The following is a 20,491-nucleotide window of genomic DNA, read 5'->3' as shown; positions in this document are numbered from 1 at the left end:
CGTTTGTGATCTACACAGATCATGCGTCACTACGCACTGCGACTCAGTCGCCTCACCTTTCGCAGAGGGCGGCCAAAAGGCCTCCTTCTTCGCAGAATATAACTCCATGGTGACGTATAAGCCAGGAAAGCGGAATGCTTTGGCTAATGTATTATCCAGCAGACCGGACAATGGGCTTGCTCATGTCACGACGGTGAGTCATCAGTGACGGATTTGGTCCGTGCTGCGTACGCGGGTGATGATCTGTGCGTAGCGCTGCTACGGGATCTCGAGAACAAGGAGTTTGGAAACTCGGACAAGAAGTTGTCGGCGCGATTCCGCGCACAGTTGCACCGATTTTCGTCGAGAAACACTTCGCTGAAACATAGCACCGATTCAACGGATACACCACGAACTTTGGCTTCTCACGAAGTGAATTTGAAGAACCGTATCCTCTATTTGACCCACGACACCCCACTCAGTGGTCGTCTTGGTCGTGAGAAGACGTACAGCTCTGTGAGTTGCCACTACTGATGGCTCAAGCTGAACAAATTAACATATGTGCGCACGAGTCAGACGTGTCTACGTGTAATCCCTCTCCGAATGCGGTGTCGCCGCTAGTCATTTTGCTGGTACCCTCCGAGTATGTCAATGTGTATTGACTTTGTGTTAGCCTGCCGACATTGTGCTCAAAGAGAAGGCGCCCCTGTACCAGTGATGTGGACGGTTCCTGTGGCGCTTACCCCTGGCAAAACCGCTGCAGATGACAAAAAAAATCTTTGAGCGATGGGTGCAGCGGCAAGGAGAACTTTCATCGCTGTACAACTTACGGTTGAGCCACAAGGAAGTGGACGTGCGTGTCAAGGCGCGTTACCGACTTCCTTCATGTGGTCGCCCTGCGATTCACGGGTTGACCCATCGCTGTACAACTTACAGTTGAGCCACAAGAGAGTGAACGTGCGTGTCAAGGCGCATCGCCGACTTCCTTCATATGGTCGCCCTGCGATGTATGGGTTGACCCATCACGCTCCCGCAAGCTCCATGGCTTCTCATACGCTTGCGATCGCGGCGGCTCGGGCCATATCTTGAGCTCAGCTCATGGTCCATCAGCTTTTCTAGCTATTGCCGAGGAGCGCGGGGCGTACGGCGTCGCATACTGTCATGATCGTCGACCAAAAATTTCCGGTGCGTGGGTCTCTGTCAGAGACAATTGACTCCGGGAGTCTATGTTGCTGAAAGACACGATCCACAAACAGAGTCGCTGTACCAACACCGTCGATGTGGCCCGGCACCGCCGCAAGATGAGCCATCTTGTTCAAACAGTCGACGAAGACCACAACACTCGTGTTATCCACCGGCATTCCTTGAGGAACCAAGAGGCGAGCTCGGAGGGCTTTTCGTTCGTCAAGCTCAGCTGGTGTAGTGGCCGGGGGCCCGATCACATGAACATCCAAAAATCGAGTGCCTGCGTCCTTCGCTTCTGTAGTGGGATCCGCCGAACGGAAGCAGTATTCCACACGAGGTTCAAGGACCGACCGTGGATGCGCGCGCATGGAAGCCGCCCTGCGAACCGCATCCAGCTGCTGCTGCTATGCCACGTCGAGGTCATTGGTAATGATATCACTCCCTCCAGAAGTCGGCATCCGCAAGGTTCGAGAAGGGATCTCATCGCGCTGCTGGGGCACCTCGCCCTCTCCTTCTTTCCATACTGGGGAAGGAGTATCTGACTCGTAGTCGACTCCCTCCAAATCCTCGACGAGGTAGTTCATCGCCCATGGTGGGCGCGGTGTGTAGTCGGGAGTAGACATCGCGTCTGTGTTCATGTTCGTGCGACCCTGTCGCTGGCATTGCGCTGCACAGTACTCGGTTACCATGAGATTGGGCTGCTCCCTTGAAGCCACAGACGTACTGTCTAAAGTTGCACCGCGTGCAGGAGACGAAGAAGGACTCCACCTGCGGGTGTTTTCAGGAGCCAGCGAGACTGGATGTCTTCCTTGTCCTCGATACAAGGCTCATTGAGCAGAGAATTTGTGAAGTAGGTCCTGGTGATATTGTGGTGTCTTAGACACGCGAACCTCGATCGGAGCGACAGTTGAATTTAGATTGTAGGCACTTACAATCTTGATATGGGGGAGTGTATTGGAGTTTCACTTGCCCTGGTATGAAGGGTGTGGGTCACATAAGATGGTGCGACGACACAATGGTGTAGCTACACTTGAACAAGAAGTCAGTACGTGGCTGGTACAGCCAGTAGCTATACACTTAATAAGGTTTTTCAATATCGATAGAAAATCTATAGATTTAGATGTAGGCGGCTCTGCCACAAACTGAACTAAGAAATACAGTTTACATTTGAAACAGAAGAGTTAATAAATCTTGGGATAAGGTTGTAATTACTCTTGGAGTAAGTGGATTACGATCCGCTACTACTAAGTATAGAACGAAGGCCGCCGACTTTAACCAAGCTTTCTCTAAGCGAAAGAACTGCGGCAGCTCTGCTGCAACAAGCCATGGAACGGTCAAAAGTCAAAACTTTAGGTGTCACGCACTTCTTTCCTATTGGACTTTGGTGAATCATAAATCTACCTTATCAAAATGAAAAAATACACCTATAAAGCGGTCATGCGACTGCAAAATATCGGTTTAAAATATTAGAATTACAAATTGGTTAGCAAGAATGCTGCTGAGTGCATTGGGTAAAGACCGGGACCCAAAGCGGTAGTGGGACGGTACTTCAATTTGAGATGAGAAGTAGCGACCGTATCTCGTGGTATTTGCGTTGAAGAAGGATTCAAGAACGATACCGGTCTCCATATTCTAGACGAATTTGTTTACAGCTGTAAACTGGGGCAACATAAGCCAGAAAGCGGTAGAGATAAATCATCGCGGCTTATGCTGCCATTTTTTTAGCTGGATGTTGTGGAGACAGGCATTTGCGAATCCTAGGAAGAAGTGCCAGGTCTTGAGGCATCAAGTATAGTGGATCATTTTCATGATGTAATGGGACTGCCAAGTCAGCACTACCATGTGACGCGCCCACCGTCCGTAGCAGGGAAGATCCGTGGGATTTTGCGTTCGCATAATTTATCATGAATGGATTAACGGGGGATAGCAAAATCAGTGATGAGACTTAATTTTATTCCTCAACGTCAAGCAAGACATTCTAAGGGCAAGTGACGTAGTTGCATCCTTGTAATCGGCTTAATGTAGCAATCATTTCACTTTAGCGCCTGTATCTAAAAAGACTTTGCTGCACCTTTTTAGCGCTTTGAACTTTTTGATACCGACAAGTGCTAACCAAAATCTCGCACTGTGCTGAGAATAACAAGTAGGTAGCTCTGGAGGCGACCGGTTATTTCTGATGGACTGTCGTATCCATCAGCAGCGTCTAGCCATCCGCTGACGCACATGTTTGGGCTTAATCTTACTAATGCACAGGCCTATTTCGACGATTTCTCCATTCCAAGTAATACAAAACAAGAAGTATTGGATGTGGGTATCATACCACATATGAGCAGCTCACGAGTTTGAAGACTCTACTACTATTTACAAGCGCGTCCTTGACACTGGCGAAATCTTTCTGGCATGATATCTAATCAGGATTCATGGTCTGCGAGCAGATCCCGCTAGGATCAAGACCAACGTGGATAGGTTAGTGCGGCGGTCACAAAGGAATTGCTTGGCCTTATCAGCTACATAAAAATTCCGCGGGCATGACACGACGCTCACTATTAAATTCAAAAAGAATGTGAGATGGCGCTGTATAAAGCAGAGACGATGACGTTTCAGGCTTTAGAAAGACTATCGAGTGTCCCGGTACTAATCCCGTCCAATCTGGATCGGCTGTTTTATGTCTCCTGTGACGCTTCAGCAATGTTAAAGGCTGTGCTTACTTCATGTAGATATCAATGGACATAGACGCGTCATTCGCCGGCTTAAACATGCAAATAGGAGCTCCAGTTCACGACACAAGCTTCTTGCTACGGACTAGCTCTAGAATACTCATATGACGCCGGGCACACCAACAAAACTGCTGTGTAAAGTCTATCAAGATGTAATGGGAACATTGATTGCTTTTCTGGTCCCCTCACCTTGGTGACATCAGTCATTAACGCTATTGCTAAGGAATTATGATATTGGTATTGACATGACGTCAGTGAATCATGTGGTAGTTGCGCTAAGCTTGATGGCGCACCCCCCAGAGGTTGCTTGGACTAATTAATATGCCAAAATGGCACGATGATCAGATTGAGATAGGTAGTGCAAAAGATTGAATCTTGAAGGTTATCGCAGAAAGTCTCATGCGTGCTTCAATTGTTGCACTGTCGAGCTCACACGAGCCAATTTAAGAGCCGCAAAAGCAAAAAAAGCATTCATGTGTCGGTTGATATATATTAATTACATCACTCAATACCAAAGTTTATTTCCATATGGCCTCATCAATAAAAAATCTGAGTCGGTAGCCAAATTTACGTCAGTTATGATTCTATGCGATTGAGTGCGATTTGAATTTGCATCGAAGTGAATTTGGAACGGCGTTCCTTAACGAACTAATTAACGTAGACATTAACTTATAGCGGATCATTAGTTACATGTGCGCGCTCCTGGTCTGAAGCAGGCAAGGAGAATGTGATTGGCTCACGCACATAATTATGCTGAGGCCAGTCCCTAACAAATATGAGGTCAATCAATGCAGCAACGCCAAGCAAGACGGTCATCGTAGTATTTTACGTTGGTATTCCAGTTTTTGTAAGTAACAACGACGAGATAGTCATCGCAACAATATTTCAACCAGTAATCGATTGGGCATGACGGAATCTGGCCAACTTGTCAATTCTGACATGCACTCGTGCTCTTTATTATCGAAAGATGCATCAGCTGTAGGAAGAAAAGCAGCGCCTGGTTGCTTATTCTGGTCCTTCCTTACTTTGATTAGTCATTTTGACCTTTGTCATGCTTTCGTCGTTGCTTAGGGGGTGATTTACTCCAACCAGATGGCAATGGGTCAGAATATGTCTGAGCCTTGCCAGCAAAAATGGTGGAGAGAAACTCAACAGTCCGCTATTGCTTTTTGTGTTGTGTTTAGTGTATCCTCACTCGGCACCAACTCTATGCTGTAATTGTGTTGGTGCGAAGTTTGTACACAGAGAGTTTTGACTCGGAGAGCCGGAGCCATCAAACGCACAGAGTAGGATTCGATCAGAAGAAAAATGAAGAGTCGCTTATGTAGCAGATTAGCTCTACCGAGATCATTTTATTGATTTTCCACGCTCCATGGCCTGAGGCTAACATCACACGAGTCCCATGGGTCGATTACAAGCGCAGTCCAATCGTATTATCAGTATCGGATGCCAATGATTGAGTACGTCTGAGCTATGAACAGTTGCACAGAACTGCAGTTTGTGTCTTACACAGTGTAATGCAAACTTTGTGCCACTTAACCAAACCACTACGTAGACCGTAATGATTTTAATACTTTTCGTCCTACTATACATTACACAAAAGTGAATGCTTGACGACCGCCCACTTCACTTAGTGATTCACTCTACGACTTTCGCCCTATAAGGTAAATTTCTACAATCATGCTGGCATCGAGAATTATTCTAATCAGCTATCATATGGCTTAGCGAGTGCAAAATCCTTGCGTCCATAAATCTCCTTTGAGGTGCTTAGAGTGTTTCCAATGAGTGTGATCTAAAAAACTGAGTTCTGACATGGCAGCTCCGTTCTCATCGAGATACACGCGGCAGATCTGTTCAGTGAGAAGAAGGGTCTTAGCTCCGTATCACCTCGAGGCGGACTACGCTCAGTGTGTCTATTATACGGAGAGAAGTGCTGCAATACAGACCTCACCATGTCGTCTAGATCGTAACCTATCCGCTTGACCTGGCCCAAGGCTGAGTCCACAGGTGTGCAAAGCAAGAGTTGCTACAAATTTTGTCCGCTTTATGTTATGGTATGGACATATATTACTTGAAGTCGCTTGCTGAGTCATAACGACGTCCTCATAGTTCGATACGCAGGGCCTTCCACCCATATTGAACGAAATGAGCTCCTGAAAGTCACTTCGCAAGCACATTTCATATTCGCAAATTGGTTCAACTCAGGAGCGCCGCCTGCACTTGATGTAGTTCGGAGCGAGTAAATTTGACCTTTCATTGTACTAAACTTTCGGCTCTCAATGGTAACGAGAGTACACGCACAGTATTACGTTCAATATTCGTACTGGATGAGAATATGCGTCGTTGTAACCGTCTTGCAGCTTATCAATCCAGTTATATTGAGGCAGATTTCCGTTGAGGAAGTCATCAAAGAGTTGTTTACGGGAAGAACAGCGCACGGTTATGGCGTCAAGGTAGAAACCATCATCCCAAATTATTGGCGCTCATAGTCTCTTTCGTCTCCTCGAGATCAAGGAAGCACTGAAAATAAGGCTGGGTGTCACTTGCTAATGGAATGTGCTCTGCGTTGAGCGATTCTGTCTCCAGAGGTAATGAATACAGAGGGTGTGTCAGGTGCGAGCAACAACGGTTCAAAAGCGGAGAAACCTTGCCAAAATAGGCCTCAAACTTTCAATGCGTTTTATAAGTTAGGGTATTACTTTCACTTCACTAGATATTAACAAAGTCCCTAATATACCCACCGAATCAGTAATCATTCCACGTAAGCGATAGGCACCTTTCGCACTTTTTTGGGTGGCGCGGCTGAATGTCTCGGTTGTGGCAGTGCGTAGAGTCTCATTGTACGACTGATACTAATATGGGCCACTTTATATTAGCGTTCCCTGGATTCGCAATCGCACAAATAAAGTTAGGGTTCACTTGTAATTCAAATTAACACTAGTTTAAAGCAGAGGCGATTGCTTTGATGTTGTTCCGTCTTCAACAGAGCGCTTCAATCATAACGGCTCGTATAGAAAAGATCGTGGTACGTCTTTTACAAGCTCACGTAGAGCACACGGGGTGTTTCCATCATCTCGAGGTGCATCAATTTTGATTGCTTTTCTTCATTGCAACGTATATGAGTGATCTGATGTAGCGTAGACGTTGATGCGGCCACATTGGCTGCATCATCAAATGAATGAAAACAGCTTGTGCGTTAGGTATTTTCTGTGACATAAATAGCCAACAACATTGGTGACTTACGAGGTGAGAGGGAGATCGCTGCTTCTCGTTAGCAGTTATATACTAGTTATTCAGTATTTAAGAGCACCTAACAAAGTGCCGCTAGTAAAGCTGTTTGCAAAGCAAACTTTTAAAGTAATCGACGTTTACATCGGAATTATGGCTGCAATTAGCTTAATATATTATGCACAATTCGCGACTCGCCGCTATTCCGACCAGCGATACACGGCAGATCTATGCCTATTCCTGTCGCAGCCTAGATATATTCTTCAGATTGCGGTATATGATTACTATTCCCAGTGTATTGTTGGACCGCGGCTCGCTGCCCCTTCTACCTTGTAATTTCTGATAGCGTTACCCTGCTACATCGTAGCACATCATCTCGGACTATCATATCTCCTGCGTCGAAGCCACAAAAGCGTCACGCCCATGTCAATAGTGCCCCGCTTTCTGCCAAAGATGTTTTTTACCAAGCCTTCACCAAGATTAAAGCTCGTTGAATATTATTTTTCTGGTCGATCCATGACTCATGGCGTTAAAGCCACACTACACCACGGATGAAACCATATCTTGTATTCCGTTTGGGTGCGAAAACAATACGTTGTCAAAGTCTACGAATACAAAACAGTTCAATAGACTCCCCAACATGCCCCCTCGCAAGATGCACGAGTATTTTATTGTATTTGGAATCGTCTTGTGTACATCGTGCACTATGACTGTCGAAAAAGCGCGTCATACGGAATTGCACTGCGGTTATAATTTATCCGGGCTTTATGCGGTTATACAAAGCCGAAAACGCTGAATTGTATAAACGACATCCTGGGCTGAAAATCCCACCCTACTTAGAGAGATTCGCTTTTACTAGAGTGAGCCTCAGTGATCTCAACTTTCACGAGGAACGATAAAGTATTGCTCTTCCCAGTAGGCTACCTTACGCGTTTTGAGGCTTGATGATTCGACATTCGAACACAGGGTTGGACTCCCACGTAAGGTCGCTTTTATATAGCGACTTTACGTGGGAGTCCAACCCTGTGTACTTCTCAAACAAGAACGAAGTGTGCCTTTATTACTTAGGATGAAAGAGATTGCTTAACTGGGATTCGCCGCAGCTAAGGAATCTCTCTCATCCTTTTCTACTTAATCGACATCGATCGACTTTGGTGTGCTCATAGAGCTACCGCCTTCCTAACTAATATTGTCTTCTTGACACGCAGTTGTACCCTGCCTTCGTTACAACACTCATCGCTTCCTCGATAGCGTTCGGATAAACGCGGAAAGTGTCGGTGCAAGCTGCACCTGTCTTGAGCTCTAGATGAAAATGGCGACTAAAATTACCTCCGGAAGAGGGTTTGTTTTTATTGTGGCAATGATATTTAGCAAAATTTGCAATTTTGCGGTGGACAAGAACTCGGAGCGAATCGGCAAGTCTGATTAAGCAGTACCAAACCCTATGACATATGGTTCTTCAGTCGCACCCAATGTGGGCATTCACGCTAGTAGCCGCTCCTGCGCGTGGCATCCAAGCTCAGAGACCTCTCTGCCTGGCGTCCAGCCGAATTCACGGCCTATTCTCTTTCAGAGAAAATCATTTTTTTGTTCTTGTCCTTCTGGAACTGGATGCACAGCATTAGCGGTCTAACAATAAGCGCCAATCACTTCCATTGATGCTGGTAGGGTGTTCCTGAAGGTATCTCACCGGCGATTTCTCATAAGTGGTGAACGCCTCCAGGGGATCGATCAGTGCATTTGGTTCTTGGGCCACTACTTCCCTTACATTACTCGGGAACAACAACAAACATAAGCGCACCAGGGCTGTCCAGCTGTCCTGCGGACAAATTGTGCTTCATTTTACAGGCGATCTAGGATTTCAATACACATTTTGAATTGACTTCTATTGCTATCAAGTGCAACGGATTTGCCGTACATCTTGCACTGAGAAAGTTTTGACTGAAGACACCGCACAAAGAGGTTGAATTTAGGTATGCCTTACCCAAAACGGAATCGAGAATGTCCAAAGAAATTAGCTTTTTTAAATTCAAGAGTGAGAATCAATAAAAGTTATTCTTTTCCAATTACACCATAAATGTATTTTGCACCATTGCACAAAATGCAAAGTATTTGTGAAATGGCTACTTAATTTTTTTAACACCGTAGCATCAGAATAAAAAAAATATGAACTTTGAAACACTGGCAACGGAATGCCGCAGCGCCGCCTTTCGGTACAGTGTCATACCTGATAGATCATCAGTTTCCCTTAACACAATCATTGGAATCGTTGCAACAATCCGAGTACTCATTGACGCCTGCTTTTAGAGAATCGCTTGGTATTTCGCCAGTGTGGACGGAAGCTGCTGAGACGATAAAAGAGCTCATGCATGAGCTTCAGGATCAGATAAAGGCTGCAGTACCTAAAACAAATTGCAAAGTTAATATGCAAGATGCAGAATCGATAGATGAGGATGACGATGGCCTGAATTATACGTTCTATGTGGATAGCAAGGATCCAACTGCTGAAGAGCTGCATCACGAACTATTGCCGTCCAATCCGATTGTAGAAGATTCTAAACGAATGACTAGTCAAGTCAAAGATCTAACTGCAGTCTTTCGATTCTTGCGCAATGCATGTGCAGCTTGCACCAACAATCAGAACGCATGTTTGAACGTCGGGGTTCTAAAGCAGGTTGGTTCAATGATTCTATTGCTTTGATTTAAACTAACAATGTTCTAGGCGCATGAAGTTGTGATGCATTGTTGTCATTGGGTAGACGTCGAGGATGAAACGTTAAAAACGTACGTTTGTGATGTGGTACACGAAAGTTGTAGTTCTTGGTGCTGTTTAAAATCTGACATGAAGCTTATAGCGAAATTATTCTTCTTGCTCAAGTTGTGCTGCAATTTTGCGTAAATGGTGTCGCTAAAAATGTAAAGAACCAAGAAGTCATATGGATGTTGTTCTTTCCTGACAAATTTCAGGTTCGTAGAATTAGAATGTTAGCAGTTCGATTTCTCACATTTTCTCTTTCAATCATGCTCAGAAAATTCTTGTGGAATGTCATCGACATCGCAAGGTTATTGCGTTTACTGTGGCATTAATGCTTAATTGTTTTAACCTGGATAGTAGCGTTGCCACGGAAATCGAGAGGATTGTCGCTCGACGCGTCGACTTGGTATATAGAGTCTGCTATAATCTATCAGGAAGACAATTGATAAGTATATGTTTGTAGGTCTGCGCCCGTAATTTATTAATTACCATACTTCACCGTTGCATACAGGGACCATTTAAGTCATCCGAGTCTTCTGTGTCGGTGATCAGTGTCCCACACATTGATGACCAGGATCCAGCTTTCGATTGGATTTGTATGCTGTTTGGGGTGCTGTTCAACGATGGTCGTACAAAACACCTTTACACTGCTGTTGGGGCGCATATACTCAGCCAACTTTGGTCTCGAGTGACTCCAGAGCAACTGATTTTACTAAGGATGTTCAGAATGTGGGCAATCTCGACGCTTAACTCAACTTGTATTAAGCAGCAGCAACCTCCTCCCGGTATATTTGAGTTTGTGAAAAGCACGTGGCTGTACATTGTTACTGAAGGCGATGAGGACAGACCGATCGAAGGAGACGAAGTGCGAAAAAAGGTTTGGATAGGATTGGAAAATGATGCCAAGTTGATGCTGCTTGATGTGTTTGGAGAACTGACAGTCGATTACGCCAAGATCAGCCCTGACGGAGCAACAGATTTGCTGCAGTCGCTGGTGAAAGAGCTACACCGTGTATGGAAGCGTGAACGTACTGAAGACAGGCGCCATATCGGTTCGACGTTGCAATCGTCAAACGATGAGCCCTGGGGATATAGATCTGCACTAATTCGCGTTATTGGTAATCTCTGTTATCGCCAAAAAGAACACCAAGATTTCATTCGTGAGAATGGATATCTCTCTTTGTTTCTTAATCATTGTAACGTTGACGAGACAAATCCAATGATCCGAGAATGGTCGTTAGTTGCCTTGCGCAATTTGTGCGAGCAAAATGTTGACAATCAAAAGTTCATCGAAGCTTTGCGTCCACAGGGAATAGATGAAGATTCCAATGTTGCTCTTGAAAAGGCTAATATGCATGCAGACATTGGGGAAGATGGTAAAGTTCTACTGTCAAAGAATGATAGATAAGTTACCAATAGAATATCCTCAAAAACAGATCTTGAATGGGTATAACAATGTTTGATATATATTATGTACGCTCGCCACGAATACGCCGAGCCAACTGGATGTCTTTCGGCATGATAGTTACACGCTTGGCGTGAATGGCACATAAATTGGTGTCCTCAAACAGCCCCACAAGATAAGCCTCTGAGGCTTCCTGTAAAGCGAGAATAGCCGTAGATTGAAAACGAAGATCTGTCTTGTAATCTTGAGCAATCTCACGCACCAGACGCTGAAACGGAAGTTTGCGAATTAGCAAGTCCGTCGACTTTTGGTACTTGCGAATTTCGCGCAGTGCTACCGTACCAGGGCGATAACGATGCGGCTTCTTGACACCACCAGCAGTAGGTGCTGACTTCCGTGCAGCCTTTGAGGCGAGCTGCTTTCGTGGGGCTTTACCACCGGTCGATTTTCGGGCAGTTTGCTTTGTACGTGCCATGAAAACTTGATTTAGTTTGGTGTTCTCAATGAAAAGTTGGAAAAGTGGAAATGAAACGATCACGAAAGAGTACTGAAACTAGTATACAAACGCAATGTGATTTTCCAAAGGTGGTATTCAAGGATGTGCAGACGAACTTTTTAAGAACATACTTCAATTTAATGACTAGGGTGATATTCCATATGGGCAGGGCGACATCATCGTTTTACCTTCTCCTCTCTCACTTACGCTGGCTCCCTGATGATATTTGTATTGGAATGCACCATCCGTTTAATGAAGTGAACGTTGAATTTAATTAGACTTTTGTTAGTGTGTGCCACCCGATACGAACGAAGCGATTGACCAATCAGCAGGTATCATATTTCACAAAGTATGTGTCTGTTTTTTAATTTCAGAAAGTATATTTTATGATTTTGCATCTAAAATACATGTTTCAAAAATGAATTTTTGAAAAAGCCACTACAATTTTATTGCAGAATTTGAAGCTCCCGGTTTCGCGATATTCTAAAATGATGCAGACGATGTCCGGCCTTCGATAACTTGAGTGTTGCATAGTTTCGATCGTTCATCTGCTCAGAATTAACCATATTTGCAAGCATCAAGCTATTTGACGGCAGGGCACAACAAAGAGGTCACACGGAATCAACTTCGTTAGTAAGCAGTTAAGAACAAGTTTAGACAAGGGCGAGCATAAAAGATTTAGTCATAACAAAGTCAACGAATCAAATTGCGCAGCATGTTGTATTCATCTGAAAAGACGCGACTGATATTGTTATGCATTTCTCGTACTTCACCCCTCACTAACCAAGCAGCGACTTAACCGGATGTTTGAGAAACATCATCATTGAAAACTGCTTACTTTCTCTTCCTTTACATTGCACAAAAATATTTTGTGTCGTTTGACGAAGTGTCAGACATTGCTGGAACATATCCGCTTATGTAGCGCTGAAAAACATTTCACAAGGCCTTGATCATGTGCCGCGAAGGTTGCAATGGACATATTACAGACACTTGTTATTTACATCCAATTATCGCACTCGTAAATATCATATTAGTTATTGAAACAATTATAAAAACGATAAAAAGCGTAACAAAAAAAAATGCTTTTTCATTCAGATAAAGCGCGCGAATAATATTCCAATATCAAATACTAAAGTCAATAGTGTCACTGTGTTCTGTTTGACCAAAAGACTTGGCATCGTGAGCTTAAGAATTACGTCGTTATATACCGAAGCGTTTCAGATGCCCAAATGAAGACAGTCTCGTTGTAATTGTATCATTTTTGGCTACTGTCTTCGATCGTCAGCGCTAATGACTAAAATCCATGCAATACGTATCGATAAAGCGTTTTGAGCGCACATATCTTTTAGCCGAAATATAGTCATGGCTTTCTCAAACAAAAAAGTATTCACAAGAGCTTAACAAGCAATTACAAAGTTTTTCTTGTATCATCTAGGTTACAACATGGCTATTGAGACACAGGAGTATATCTTGCTGGCACTTATTTAGAGTTAAAAATGTCGTTTATGGGGTCATCACACACAACATTTAATGTTCCAATCGACAAAAATTGTACTTAGGAGATAAGATACGATGCCCATTAGAATATTTAACACAATACCATTGATAATGTTAGCGTGTCCACTTGCGGTCGGATGCAGATAAATTATGACCTCGTTCAGTGCAGATATCGGAGAAACATCACAACAGAGCTAATTTTAGTTGATAGATGTAAGTGTGTGTGAAAGTTTCAAGTCCTGCTGCTTCGACAAAATCGTTATTACCTCAAGCAGTTGACTAATCTGTGTTCGACCGGCAGATCCAAGTCCAAGGCATCGCTGTGATACTCAACATATTTAAAGTCATGGTCTTTTAAAAATCGAATCATTTGTTGTTGCATAACTTTCAATAAGTCACTCAAATGAAATGACTCTGTATTGCAAAAAGAATGATAGTTTGTGACCCAAGTCACACATTGAGTTAGCCAATCAAATCTTTTTTGAAGCTCAAATGGATGTAAAGCGAGTAAGCCAATCAAATTTCTTCGAAGAACGAAATGGATGTTTAGCGAGCACGTCAGGTTACCAGCTGATACTATGTGTCTAATTGTGTAAAATTCTAAAGCAGATGTGGCTTTTCCCTTGCGCAAATCAATAAAAACAAGCACAAGCTGATTGGTGGATTAAATTGCTCGTAACGGTGACGTACTCTTACTAAGATCAAGTCAAACTTGACGCCCCCTTCCAAAAAGAGATTGCGGCTTTTAGTGCATGCCAGCAACCAATACAAATAACGACACAATTAGCTTGATCCAGCCCAATGGCCTGGGATAGGGAGCCAGTGCGAGCGAGTGGCTCAGAGACACGAAACAGCGACAAGGGGAGAAAATTAGCTTGGTTTAGCTATAGTTAGAGGCGATGTCGCCCTGCCCAGCCTGTGCCTCTGCCTGGGCGCTGTGAATACTAAAACAAAGTTATTCTCTGAAGGGTTCGTTAATCTTTTCAAGGCGTCATCTCTACATACTCGACCACTACCTTTGCCAAACAACTTAAAATTTGTATGCTAGTCGCCGACGCCGGTGACACCCCCGCAGTCTAACTTGGAGAAATCGATTCATTTCCGCTTTTTCGAGCTTACGACCAAGAACAGATCACAACAACAAGAACCACCAGCCAAAACACCTGAATACATGGCCCGTACCAAGCAAACTGCCCGCAAGTCCACAGGAGGTAAAGCTCCTCGCAAGCAGCTCGCGACGAAAGCCGCACGCAAGTCAGCACCTACAGCTGGCGGTGTCAAGAAGCCGCATCGTTACCGACCTGGTACGGTCGCGCTTCGCGAAATTCGCAAGTATCAAAAGTCGACAGACTTGCTGATTCGCAAGCTGCCATTTCAGCGTCTAGTGCGCGAGATTGCACAGGACTACAAGACGGATCTGCGCTTCCAGTCTACGGCCATTTTGGCCCTGCAAGAAGCATCAGAGGCTTATCTAGTAGGCCTTTTTGAGGATACTAACCTTTGTGCTATCCATGCCAAACGTGTGACTATCATGCCAAAGGACATCCAGCTTGCCCGACGTATTCGTGGCGAACGCACATAAATTTGTATCTCTTCTTCTCCGAGCCTTATGTACCATCTTCACTTCTTATCCCTTAGTTAACTTTCTATAGCGTGTGATAGATGGGACGTTGTAAACGCATATATCTCGTAGTATTTTAGCCTTATTATTGTCGTAAGGAAACATTTTCTATATAACTATGTTTTTCCTACTACCAAACGCCTTGTCTTTTCACAAAAGTAGCAGCAATCCTTCCACTTCATAGTTATAGACCTTTAGCGGTTACAAGTCGTTACTACAAAGCTGCATGCCCTTTCCGAAAACTACATTACCAGGATAATTATCATATGTAGAGATACTGCGCTACGCTTCATTGTTACTAAGCTTGTCCATGAGCAGTTGTTGCTCATCTGCTATCTTCGTGAGCGACTGATACTGTAAGTTGTACCTAAATGAAAGTATAGATAAGTAAATTACCCGTAAATTTGTTGAAATGTTGACGCCAAAGCATACCGCTCAAGCTCGGTCTTCTTTTCCTTAATAAGCAACTCCAGCATCTGCTTCTGACGATTCCGATTTTCTACTTCGCTGTCGACACGGTTGCGTTGGCCAATGGCCTGTCATTTGTATTATTATTTAGTTCTTATCGGAATATTGGACCCTGCAATGTCAGCTATACCTTCAGCTTTCCACGCTCAATGCGCTTAGCTTGACCTTCCATTACCTCAAGTACGCCCTTGATTATGGCATGAAATTCTTCGAGTTCTATCTCAACAATTTATTAGAATGAACACTTAGCAATCCTCTATTGACACGCACTTGTCGCAAACTGATTGCTCTCCTGCTCAAGCTCTTGCGTATGCTCAATGTTTTCTTTATTAAGTACACGGAGATGGTGATCATCGTCAAAGCAAATGCTTGGAAGCTGGTTGTCCCCTCGGCTCATAGTTGAGTATCGGCGTATGATCATGTGACGCTTCGCATGATAAAATACCGGTTATGTGATAATGAACAACACTAAAATATAGTCGACAAAAATGAATACGAATGTAAAGCGCCTTCGCAAGGAGTTGCAGGAGCTTAAGAAGAATCCGGAAGAGGACATGGTTCTCTATCCAGAGGAAGACACTATTATGCGATGGAAAGCTTTCATTCGTGGGCCAAAAGACACTCCCTTTGAGAACCGTTGTTTCGAACTGGCCATCCAAACGACTCCACTGTATCCCATGGAGCCGCCAAAAATGAAGTTTATCACTAAAGTTTTTCATCCAAACGTGCATTTTAAGGTACAGATACTGTTATTCAAACTCTGCTGACAAATATTACGCTCAAGCTGTGCTTCTTGTATATGTATTTAGGATGGCAGTATCTGCCTAGATATTCTCAAACGCGAGTGGTCTCCAGCATGGACCTTGAGGGTGATGAGCTTATAAAAATTACTACTGAAAACGTGAAATCTTGCTGACGGTATATGTACTCAGGCTGCGTGCTTGGCCGTGATTTCATTGTTGTCGGACCCAGCGGCTGACTCGCCACTCAACTGCGACGCCGGTAAGACAGGAAAATGGAGAATTTCTCGAATTGTCAGTATTAATGATACACTGTTGATTATGCAGGAAATATGATTCGTGCGGGAGACATGCTTGCGTATAATTCTATGGCCGAGATGTATAAGCAAGAGTATGGGCTTTTGGAGCTTCCAACAGACCCATTTTAAGGGTTCAGTACTCATGCTCACATGCTCTTCAATAATCATGTTCTTTGCTTAACATGATTATGACATGAAAGCTCGTAATTACCTGTCTGTTGTAGAAATTTTATTTGAAAGCATTGACTTTACATCATTTGTCGCTCCCAAGAGTGTTTTTGAAGGGCCGAATTTTCGAGTTTTACGCCAGAAAAAGATAAAGTAGACCAAGTTTTCTCAGAAGTGCAACAACACTATACCACTGGTTGCAAATCATAGTATGAATGTGATTCGAGCACAATGCACAATTGTCAGCACCCGATGAAACGAGCAAGGTATGATCAGCTTAGAGGCAACCGTCAAACGAGCGAAGTCACCGCGGCGGCGTCCTTGGGGTAACGCAAAAAGTGACCGTATCTATAACGCAATTAAAGAGTTGAGTTATTTTCTTCCATAACAGATTATTAAGCGCGTTTTTCTTCGCTCGATTTTGTCTATGTCATCAAAGCTATTGTTAGTATTAGTTATACCTTCAATGCAGCGAACATCATGTCGTGATCCATCACGCTTATTGCCGTTTGCGTTGGGACGAGCGTCATGAAGCTAAACTGGTTCATGAAACCTACATACTGCGCCACCAGACAATAAAACTAAGCGGGATAGCAGTATGAAGGCGTAAACGCCATCATTCATACACCAAGCAGGATGAAAGAGATCAAGTAAAACTCTAGCGGTGTATCTACGAGGTTTCACGTTGCTCGTGGTATGAAGGGTGTGGGTTACATAAGATGGTGTGACAACACAATGGTGAGGCTACACCTAACAAGAAGTCAGTACGTGGTCTAGTAAAACTCTATGCGGTGTCTCCTCCAGGTCTCAACGTGCTCTGGTGGTTTACACAAGATGGTGTGACAGACTACACCTAACAAAAAGTCATTACGTGGCTGGAACAGCCAGTAGAAATACATATAATACGGTTTTACTATATATATTGAAAAGCTATAGAATGGCGGCTTTGCCACAATTAAACCGAAAAATACAGGTAACATTTGTAACAGAAGAATTAACTAAGATTGCAATAACTCTTGGAGTAAGTGGATTGCGATCCGCTACACACGTACTGGTTCTAAGTATAGAACGAAGGTCACCGATCTTAACCAAGCTTTCTGTTAGCAGCTACGGCAGCCCCGCTGCAGAGTCGCCTTCATCTGTCAGACAGAGTAACGCCAAATGTATGGTAATTTGACGTATTTATCATTTCGGCACCAATGCTTCCTAGAAAGGCTGTGTTGTAGAACAGTATAACCTGTTGCATTATTTTCAAGGTGGCGATACCCCTCTCACTGTAGTGAATACTCCGAGAGGAATGCTCAAAATATAAAGGTTTGTGCTGCCAGTAGTGTGATACACGAACCTATTCTGACTTGAGAATCGTCCTTCGATGTGCAGAGTACAGGGAATCGGATGTAGACATCCAATTTAAACATTGCGAGCGGTGCTTGAGTATATGCGCTTAAACAAGGTGATCGCCAACACAGGATAGTGTGACTTTGGTGCCAACATAATCCCAACCTTTGTCCTAAAGGCTTCATCGAAAAGCAACGCTGCCTGCAATGATTCAAGCCATCATAGATTGGTCAACGTCATTTCTATTCAGAAGGGATGCTTGGTACGGTAAATGCTTGCACAATCCTTTTACGACGTAAGTGGCCTTTCAGCCTTTCACGCAGACTATGCTTTGAACCAAGCAGATACCGATGATCATGAGATCTTCTACGCAATTGAGTCTTGCCAACATTGAGCAGCTGAGGTATCTCGATTACAATACAGTACAGGATGTGTACTCTGGTATCTGCTGTTCAAGGTATGTCTATTTGGTACGAAGCCGTTTGGTATATAATCAGGTCTTGTATCGTTACGGATAGCAAATCCGACATACATCTCGCAAGGAAAAGAAGGTGTTGGTGAACCTTTTCTGCTAAATTTATCAAGAGGCAACGCTTATTTCGGGCCAGTTAAAGTAACGGCAGATACTATCGTGCATCGCCTCGACTATGTACTGCTATAAACAACGATGGTGATGTCACACATTGATGAGACGATACGTATCGTGTTAGGGTCAGACACAGCATGTGCTGCACTCATGATACCTTTAAACGCAAGAATTTTTCTTTGCTCGGGCCCTTCATTGAAGAGTTTGGTAGTGTATTTACGCCGCTAATACTTGACTTGAGTCAAGATCTACTGTATGATACTTGGCACTCAACGTGTCATGGCTCCTCATGATGAGACCTTGAGACGGAATACTGTACGAGGTGCACGACAACATTCTTGAAGGCCACATCGGAAAAAAAAGCTGTGGCGCTGTGCGCTTATGGCATATTACATACGAATTGGCAAGACCTTATATGCATACGCTCAAAACGAGCTGAAATTCCACCGCATGCGTTGGCGTCCTATGCCATTTTCTTAGGGTAATCTGGCAGTCTATTTGCGTGGACCTTCTTTGGGCTTTTGAAAGATGTGTCCGATGATACTAGCTTTGCAGACGTCGTGGCCAGCTTAATTTTTACCAGTGAGAATACAGCCGAGATGTTCACTTACGAGAACTTTTATTAACATGACATGCAAATGGCCATTATTTTGTCAGATCAAGTCCGGCGTGGCTTGCCCCATTTTGTATAAGGTGCTTAATACCAAGCTAGAAATTGACACTACAGCGGAACGCATTATTCGCGTAGAGAGAATATCGTCCAAAACGCTTACGCCAAGTGACCGCGGTGTAAAATCCTCCCAATCACTGGATTTTCACTGGAAAAAGAATATCACGTGCATATAGGGTTTAACCCAACTATTTTGGTCTTATCGGCTCACATGTATCTCATACACCTTCACAAAGTGGCTACAGAGTTGGCAGGGGATTGCCCATGCGAATCGAATAGCAGATGACAGTCCAGCTTAACTTCGTTGCAAAATCAACAACTTATATCTCGCTTCGCGGGTATTACTGCCACCGGCTAGTGCCTCGTTCTCGTGTCGCCGTTCCGCCTACCCAACCGCTCTTTCATACTGACTTTTCCATTCGTTCACTGGATCTTGAGCGCAACGCATCTGATTGATACGACAAAATAAGCATCTCTCGAGGCGGCTTACGATTGAAGTTGCAATAAACCGTGTATTTATGTACAGTTTCTGTTGTGACGCTTACATCTAGCATCCTCTTACTACATTCAAAAAGCCTATATACTGATTGAATGCTCCGAGCACGGCGCTGTGGCTGATAGACAGGATTGATCAACATGCGGATGCCAGCATCAGAAATGGATATGTAGTGAGATAACTTAGGTTGTGGAGTGCGAAATCACTATTCACAAAAGCAAGTGTCCGCAGCCTAATACAGAGATGCGATCCCGCTAAGGTTGGACCGCTATGGTTGTGTCCAGAAAGGGATTGAGGTACAGAATCAATTTTTTAATAACAATGCGAGCATATCCTGCCTTTCACGGGGGCTTGAAAAAAAGATTCTATACTTCCGGTATTTGGACAATCTATGTAACGTAAAAAGTCTTGTAATAATGTGTGATTATCTCCTTAAACATTTGATATCATTGTATTAATTGTAATATGATTTGATTGAACAAAATTTGCGTTAGTCTTGGTGTCATTGATATAAGTACAGGATAAGTCTTGTTTAATTGATGGCATAATTCCTTACAGTAGGGGTTCGAGAGAAGCGTAGGCTGCTAGCCTCACGGCAATAAGTACAAAAGATATATCATGCTAGATAAAAGATGATAAATGATAAATGTAAATGTTTAGTGCTAATTAGCTTAATAGAATTAGTTCTGAGCAATTGCAGTCTTAAAATAGCCGTGATACTTTAGAGCGATGACTATCTGAGGAGCTTACGCTTATACTCCTGATAGTAACACAGGAAATCGACCTCTGTTCTTTCGGCAACGCAGACCTTGATGTTTGCGCATAGTACACGGCAACCCCGTT

The 20,491-nt window shown here is 43.8% G+C and overlaps 5 protein-coding genes across 5 annotated transcripts; 3 read left to right on the top strand and 2 right to left on the bottom strand.

The window, feature by feature from the left end:
* Positions 1-9,275: 9,275 nt before the first annotated feature.
* On the top strand, positions 9,276-11,272 carry PHALS_08550 (Uncharacterized conserved protein; the record flags this gene model as incomplete). Its single annotated transcript, XM_024723919.1, has 6 exons — positions 9,276-9,322; positions 9,417-9,771; positions 9,832-9,893; positions 9,965-10,076; positions 10,139-10,270; positions 10,328-11,272. 6 exons carry the CDS (start codon positions 9,276-9,278, stop codon positions 11,270-11,272), a joined length of 1,653 nt encoding a protein of 550 aa, XP_024574847.1.
* Positions 11,273-11,333: 61 nt separating this feature from the next.
* On the bottom strand, positions 11,334-11,744 carry PHALS_08549 (histone h3; the record flags this gene model as incomplete). The annotated part of the gene is made up of 2 exons (XM_024723918.1): positions 11,334-11,462; positions 11,532-11,744. 2 exons carry the CDS (start codon positions 11,742-11,744, stop codon positions 11,334-11,336), a joined length of 342 nt encoding a protein of 113 aa, XP_024574846.1.
* A 2,689-nt stretch (positions 11,745-14,433) lies between these two features.
* Positions 14,434-14,844, top strand: PHALS_08548 (histone h3; the record flags this gene model as incomplete). Its single annotated transcript, XM_024723917.1, has 1 exon — positions 14,434-14,844. The coding sequence occupies one exon, from the start codon at positions 14,434-14,436 to the stop codon at positions 14,842-14,844; it is 411 nt and encodes a 136-aa protein (XP_024574845.1).
* A 321-nt stretch (positions 14,845-15,165) lies between these two features.
* Positions 15,166-15,748, bottom strand: PHALS_08547 (Intraflagellar transport protein 20; the record flags this gene model as incomplete). Its single annotated transcript, XM_024723916.1, has 4 exons — positions 15,166-15,250; positions 15,316-15,419; positions 15,482-15,567; positions 15,622-15,748. The coding sequence occupies 4 exons, from the start codon at positions 15,746-15,748 to the stop codon at positions 15,166-15,168; spliced, it is 402 nt and encodes a 133-aa protein (XP_024574844.1).
* Positions 15,749-15,839: 91 nt separating this feature from the next.
* Positions 15,840-16,519, top strand: PHALS_08546 (ubiquitin-conjugating enzyme; the record flags this gene model as incomplete). The annotated part of the gene is made up of 4 exons (XM_024723913.1): positions 15,840-16,088; positions 16,161-16,220; positions 16,284-16,353; positions 16,419-16,519. The coding sequence occupies 4 exons, from the start codon at positions 15,840-15,842 to the stop codon at positions 16,517-16,519; spliced, it is 480 nt and encodes a 159-aa protein (XP_024574843.1).
* Positions 16,520-20,491: the final 3,972 nt, after the last annotated feature.

This window comes from Plasmopara halstedii, assembly GCF_900000015.1.
Source record: "Plasmopara halstedii genome assembly, contig: Scaffold_323, whole genome shotgun sequence".
NCBI lineage: Eukaryota > Oomycota > Peronosporomycetes > Peronosporales > Peronosporaceae > Plasmopara > Plasmopara halstedii.
Note: the sequence above shows the minus strand (reverse complement) of the source record. Positions and strands in the feature narration are given on the sequence as shown.